We start from the raw sequence: 7,501 nt of genomic DNA on the forward strand, positions 1-7,501 counted from the left end.
CACATTACCTTGCCACTAGTAGCTGTTTATTATTGGGCCTGTACATTTTCTTTTTTTTTTTTTTTTTTTTCTCTTTTCTCTCTTTGTTTCCATCAAAGGTCCATCCCTCCTGTAGTCAAATTTTCATGGGGATGGCTGTGACTACAGCGCCGGTGTCTTTTTTAAAAAAAATTTTTTTTGTTTTCCCCATTCAATGTTCTGTCTGTGTACCATCCTGCATTGTGGTCTTTTAATTCCCCTAAATAATCTTGCTCCTCTAACACTTCCTGCACCAGTTGCCTATTAATTTACATGTTTAATTTACATGTTTAAATTAATCTGTCATGAAAATTACAGCCACCTTGTAAATGATTATATTTCAAGGAATTGGAGTAAAAACTGAATTTTGTAATTAGATTTAGAAGTTAAAGCAATAAAACTTCAAAACCAAGGTACGTACTGAACCATCAGTTTTGTGTATCGTTACACCTCAACTTAAGACAGTCTGTGGCTGCATCAAGAAATGCAACTTAAATTTCTGTTATGCAAGGAGAAAGCTATACATCGTTTATATGCAGAGATGTCATGAGTTCTGAGCCCGAGCTCATCTCAGATGGTCCAAAATGAACATGTTAGCTGTAGTCAGATGAATCCATGTTTCAGCTTGTTTTTGGGAAAAATGGACATTGAGTCCAGACTTCCATCAGTGACAGGTGCGAATGCAAACATCATTCATGGTATAGAGGTGCATTAGTGCAAACGGTATGGGTGACTCCAGATCTGTCTCTTATTGAAAATGTATGGCACATTATGAAAAGGAGAATCGGACAACAACGACCACAGACGAGCTGTCTGTATCAGGCGAGTTTGGGCATAAATTCCATTTGCAAAACTGCAACAATTAGTATCCTCAATTCCAAATGACTAAAGTGTAACTAAAAGAAAAGGTGATTTGACACAGTGGTAAACATGTCTCTGTCCCAACTTTTTTGGAGTGTTGCAGCTGTCAAAATTAAATGTCATGTGAAAACATATATAAAATATGTGTTTGTGTGTAAAACAAAAAAACAATGTTAATTTTATATCATCAATACAAGCTGAACATTGGTCTGGGGAGTCTGCTATGTATTTTCTACTGCACAAGAGGCGTGATCAACGAGCATTATTCACGCAATTGGATAGTCAACCAATCAGATCAATGATCCGGGTGACGTACTTTGCAGAGCGACGCGAAAACTCCAGACAGGTTTAGTTTGTATTGGTTTGTAGCATTGATCAGCAGTTTGCAGAAGCAGCAATGGCATCGAGCGATTTTTGCAAGGTTGTGCAAAAAAAAAACATGAAAGTGAGTGGTATTTACACCCACTCAAGCAATTTGTTTGCCAAACTAAAGTCATTCAGCATCGTCGAGAGGTTAAAAGGAATTGGATTGATGGTCATGCTTGCCGTCGCTTCTCTATCGTCATCGTGTTATACCCGCCAATAGCGAGCAAAGTGGATAAGCCAGTCTGTGATTGTTTCCCGCAAAAGTGTAACAAGCAGTAGAAATGAATGTACGGGTTTCCAGACTGAGTTGCCGGGCGACATCAAATCGCCGGCAGATCAGGCTGGGTTTACCCAGTCTAATAATTACGTAGTATATTTTGGGAAAAAAAAAAAAAAAAAAAAAAACACTGCTTTACGTTCAGTTTTTGTTTGTTTTCCCCATTTTATTTGTTTTGAGTTTTATCCTTGTCAGCTATCCATGTTTTCAGTTTATACATGAATATCAGAGCTCAAAAAATGAATGTACCTTTATTTCAAGTGGAGAACTGACAATCATAATGTTTGCCAATTTGGTTTTCTTTTTGTCTTTTAAAAAACAATTAATCTGCATTTACAGGTTTGTGGGGCATTTTAAGTCTCGTAAGGAGCGGGAGGCAGAGTTGGGGGCTAAAGCCATGGAGTTCACTAATGTGTACATTAAGAACTTTGGTGAAGATATTGACAGTGAGAAACTGAAGAGCATCTTCACTGAATTTGGTAAACAATATTGTAAAGGGTTTTTTAATCACTGACTTCAGGGGCCACATGCATAAAGCCACTCAGAGTAAAATTTTAGTTTTAAATGGTTAATTCACCCCAAAATTTAATTTCTCATTATGTATTCACTCTCATGTCGTCCCAAACCCATAAGACCTTCTGTCATCTTTGGAACACAAATTAAGATATTTACAATTTACAACAGCAATGTCATTGCACCTTTTGAGGTCCAAAAAGGTAGTAAAGGCATTGTTAAAATGGACAACATGACTACAGTGGTTCAACCTGCACTGTTCACTACGTTAACTGCGTATGACAACAGTTCAAATTGTTAAATAATTATTTTTTGTTTTTTTGCGCACTTGCATTCTTGTCGCTTCATAACATTAAGGTTGAACCACTGTAGTCACATGGACTATTTTAACAATGTCTTTAAATATATACATTTGAGAGAACAAAAAAATACTAAACTCCTGACAAAATTATTTGGCAAAAAAGCTACAGTTTTTATTTTAACATGCAAAACAAATGCATAGAAAAACAAAATCCTCACAGGAAAAACCACACACTGATTGCAACATAATCGGTTATTAATGTTTTGTTGGTTCTCACTTGTTTTGCATGTTCATAATTTCTTTGTATGACACCATGGCCAAAAATTATGTCTGCACAATTGGGCATGTTTCATTGCTTTATCACAAATAAATAAAAAAATTGACTTCAAGCACATCTATGCAATATGCTTAAATCTTTAACAAATTTTGAATAATATTTGGGTAAAGAGTGAAGATGTTGATTTTCCTAGGCCAGACCAACTCTTTTGTTCACTACTGTATGGCAGTTCATTGACTTTCCAACTGATCTTCAAACCCTGTGGCAAAAGTAAGCTGCTTTTATGAGGATTTCGGGCTTGAGTTGTTGAAGCCATTTTTGGAACTCATGTTCCAAATGTAGTTTAAAAATAGTTTAAAAATTTAAATAATAAATGTTCCAGTGAATTAACTTTATTATAAGTCACTTCCGTGACTACCATTCCAGGCTTACTCTTGGCTAATTCCGAGGTTGAGGGTGGCCATTTTTGGGGTGATATCATTGTAGTCCTTAGTACACAACACTTAAAGGCCACCTCAGTAAGCACCTAATAGTCCATCTTAGACGTTGCTAAAAGTTTTTATAAATGGCTCTTACACAAGTCAGACTTTTTTGACACTAAAGTCAAAGCTTAAGTCTATTCTTTAAGAGCATTTTTGAGAAGTTTTATATATATGGCCCTATACCACAATACACAGGCAAGCACTTTTCATAAAGAATATAGATTCTGCATCTTTTAAATGGCTCTTACACAAGTCCGCTCTGGTTCACAGGTAAGACCCTTAGTGTCTGTGTGATGACTGATGAAAGGGGCCGCTCTCGTGGCTTTGGATTTGTCAACTTTGAAAACCACAGAGATGCCAGGAGGGTAATTCAACAAATTGTTATATGGTACGTGTTAGTAGCCCAGATATATGAGGACTGAAGTCTTTCCTTCTCTTTGTGGTAGGCAGTAACTGAAATGAATGGCAAAGAGCTGAATGGCAGGGTCCTGTATGTGGGTAGAGCTCAGAAAAGACTGGAGAGGCAGGGAGAACTCAAACGCAAGTTTGAGCAAATAAAGCAGGAGCGCATACAACGCTACCAGGTACGCACACATGCTTACCTGCATGGTAACTTCTATAAACCTGCAAACATTCTGAATTGGATACCCTAATCATGTGAGAAGGATTTGCTTCTACTTAATTGTATGTTGATATTTAAGAATATGTTTTGATGCATGCATTGTTTTTCATTTTAGGGGGTTAATCTCTACGTAAAAAATCTAGATGACAGCATTGATGATGAGAAGTTGAGGAAAGAGTTTGCACCTTATGGAACAATCACTAGTGCAAAAGTAATGTAAAGCACACAATATTACATGTCTTTACTCACTTTTAACAAATGTAACAGGACAAAGTATAGTAAAAATTATTTGCGAGTAGGAGTCTAATATAAAATTCTTAATCTAACATTAGTTTGCACTACCAATGCAATGTGTGATGTCAATTGTAAAGATGCTCCTTTAAAGTTATCATGAAATTTTTTTTTTTGTTTTGTTTTTTTTGTTTTTAAACATCATTCATTTGGGTAACACATCTGTGGCCTGTTGCACAAAGCCGGTTTCAATTGCTAGCCAGGTAAGCTTGAGATTAGTTTGAGTAATCACTGCTTTTTCGGGCTCATGAAGGTGGAATGTTTTTTAGCGGTGTTCATTGCCATGGTAACTTGGCTAACCTGCTCTGGAGCTGGTTTTATTCTGGGTTATAAATTGCAAACCCAAACTAGACTAATCAGCTGTGAGTATAGTGACATGTATCTGATGCAATAAATTCACTCCCTGTATCTCTCGCTCCAAATTAAAGTAGTTTAGAATTTAAAAACAAATTTGCTCATCTTTTGATGCTAATTATTTATTATATTAATGTTAATATAAATTATAATTCATAATTCAGTATAATGCATATAATATATTCATATAATTATATTAATTGACAATTAGGTTAAACTTTGCTTTTAAATTAATATAAATATAATACATGCATTAATATACTGTATCAAGCTTGTAAACAAATTAAGCTTGCGCGTATACATTTGAGCTTTTTGTGAACCTATATAAATTATTAGGCCTATTTGTTTGCTTTGCATGCATTCATATAGTCAGATATTTTCTCTTAATCTTAATCTTCAGACAAGAAGTGAATTGTGCTGGCTCTCTCGCGAGAAGTGAATCAAACTGATGCCGTGTGATTCACCATAGGTGTCACATTTTCAGGTGCACGTGCTTCAGAGTTGATCGCAAACTCTGGATCAAACCTGAGTTGACAGAGACTGTTTATACCTAGTTTTGTGAGACCACTGAACCTGATCTAAACCAGGTTGGATTTATCTGGATTTGTCAACTCTAAACCTACTCTGAAACTCAGAGTTTGTTCACCTAGCTTCATGCAACAGGCCTCTGGAATTTCCCATTAATCCAGAAAAATTGCATCCTTGCACCGCTATTTAGGCATTATTTTAGCAAACTCACAATCATTCTAGCTAAATTCTGTTATGTAATATCACAGTGAGTACCTACTAATACCTACTCACATTTGTTTATGCATTTTTACATTGGGATCAATACATCTATCACTTATTTTCATCGTGTTTTTTTTTTTTTTTTTTTTTTTTGTGTTTTTTTTTTTTGTTGTTTGTTTGTTTGTTTGTTTGTTTGGTATAGGTGATGACAGATGGTGGCCACAGTAGGGGCTTTGGCTTTGTGTGTTTTTCCTCTCCTGAAGAGGCCACAAAGGCAGTGACTGAGATGAATGGCCGTATTGTTAGCACTAAACCACTTTATGTGGCTCTTGCCCAGAGAAAAGAGGAGCGAAAGGCCATTCTCACCAATCAGTACATGCAGAGACTAGCCAGCATTCGAGCTATCCCCAGCCCTGCAATACCCACCACCTACCAGCAGAGTTCCGGTTACTACATGACCTCTGTGCCACAAGTAGGTGGCAGGATTTATATGCATGTGTGGTTTTGCATGATGATTGCATTATCTGCATTACTTATGCTGTGTGAACTGCATATCTGCTTGTCTAGCATCAAGTTCGCTCTATATACAACACTGTACCAAACCTGCGGCCTGTGCCACGCTGGACAGCTCATGCTCCTAGGACCCAAGGTAAAAGTCTATTCAACATCAATAAGAAGTCAGTTACTAAATTTCAATAAATTTTTCAATAGATTTGTGCTCACACATTACGTTGATGCACTCTGAATGAATGGAGAATATCTCATGTTTTTCCGTGGCTGCTCGAGCCCTCAGGATCGGTGCTTATGGTTTTATAAACAAGGCCCAATTCTACGCTGAATTTATAAATAGTTTGAAACGGAGCGGTCACAGCAATAATAATCCCAGTCATGAGTCGGAACCGCAGGTGGTGAGTAAAACTGCTTCAAATGTCTGTTTTGTTGGCAATAGGCACCTAAGTGCATATAATGTAAACAACATGAACATAGTGAATTCATAAATTCATCTTTCACTATATGCTATGTTCATTATAGTGATTCAAAAGTTATCCAGGACAATAGATTTAATTCAGTTAAATGCAAACAACCCATCTGACAATGCAATTCAGCACAAGCGATACCGCTACAGAGTTATTTATATATATATATATATATATATATATATATATATATATATATATATATATATATATATATATATATATATATATATATATATATATATATATATATATATATATATATATATATATATATATATATATATATATATATATATATATATATATATACACAGAGAAGGTTACTTTTAGAATGTATTTCACTACAGATTACAAAATACATGCTTTAAAAAGTAATCTGTAACGTATTTTGTTACATTACTCAAGTTTAGTAACTTAATCTAAATACTTTGGAATACTTCGAAATACTTAACACAAAGGACCATATTAACTTGATGTTCTGTTTTAAGTTTACAACCTGCAATTAAAATGACCTCTACCCACCAGGATCTGGTTTTCCACTAAATTCTATTTTTAACATCAGTTACAAAATGTATATCTGCAATTTATTAGACATAACTTATGTGTTGGTAAAGAATTTCAATATCTTGATAAACAAATTAAGAAAATATTTGTTTCTTTTAACATCACATCCATATATAATTACTATTGATTATATCATTCCTAAATGATATTTTTATATTTGTAAAGATGTGCATCAGAAGGATTACAAAATATTAAATAACAATACAATATTGTTAATAATATAGGTTGTTTTATAGGTGTATAGAGTCGAGATGACACAGTGGTTTAAATTGTTTTATTAACAAAGTTTGTTTGTAACATTTAGAATGTTTATAAAGAAAATGAAACGAAATGATCTACCCATTAATCTGGAGAGAAGGCCTATATTTAAAGCTGACTCACCTACAGTTTCTCAACATCTCTCCACCACCACATTTTACAGGTTTAGGAAAAAAATTATCATTTTGTGTGAACTATCCCTAGTATAAATATGTTTATACTAATATTTAACCTTATTGCACTGATAGCTGCATTAATATTAACCATAAACAAACAGCAAAGAAAAAAACTATTCAATTTTTTTTTTTTTTTTTTTTTTTGAAAATAATCCTTTATTTAATTTTTTTTAATTATTATTAGTGATGCACCTATTTTGATTTTTCTTGGTCAACAGAAGCAAATTGGCTGATTCTTTTTTTTTTTTTTTTTTTTTTTTAAAGCAAATTTATTTGTTGTTTATTTGTTCAAAACATGTGTAGCTCTTGGGTATTAGAGGCAAACACTGGATTTTTATCACAATCCCAACAAAGATGGGCATGATCAGTTGTTTTTCATTTAAATTATTGTATAATTTCAAGATTATGATGACTTTAGCTTTGTGAAATTAT

The 7,501-nt window shown here is 34.2% G+C and overlaps 1 protein-coding gene across 1 annotated transcript in view; it reads left to right on the forward strand.

Moving 5' to 3' along the window:
- The first annotated feature begins 1,840 nt into the window (after window positions 1-1,840).
- The window catches only part of LOC125269715 (embryonic polyadenylate-binding protein B-like), a 33,710-nt gene continuing 28,049 nt past the window's right edge, over window positions 1,841-7,501 (forward strand). Inside the window, exons 1-6 of the mRNA XM_048192668.1 lie at window positions 1,841-2,001; window positions 3,366-3,460; window positions 3,542-3,679; window positions 3,833-3,928; window positions 5,294-5,563; window positions 5,659-5,740. Of these exons, the coding sequence (XP_048048625.1) occupies window positions 1,920-2,001; window positions 3,366-3,460; window positions 3,542-3,679; window positions 3,833-3,928; window positions 5,294-5,563; window positions 5,659-5,740 (763 nt within the window). The 5' untranslated portion in view covers window positions 1,841-1,919. The remainder of the gene's footprint in view (window positions 2,002-3,365; window positions 3,461-3,541; window positions 3,680-3,832; window positions 3,929-5,293; window positions 5,564-5,658; window positions 5,741-7,501) is intronic.

Source organism: Megalobrama amblycephala, linkage group LG6 (genome assembly GCF_018812025.1).
Source record: "Megalobrama amblycephala isolate DHTTF-2021 linkage group LG6, ASM1881202v1, whole genome shotgun sequence".
Lineage (NCBI taxonomy): Eukaryota > Metazoa > Chordata > Actinopteri > Cypriniformes > Xenocyprididae > Megalobrama > Megalobrama amblycephala.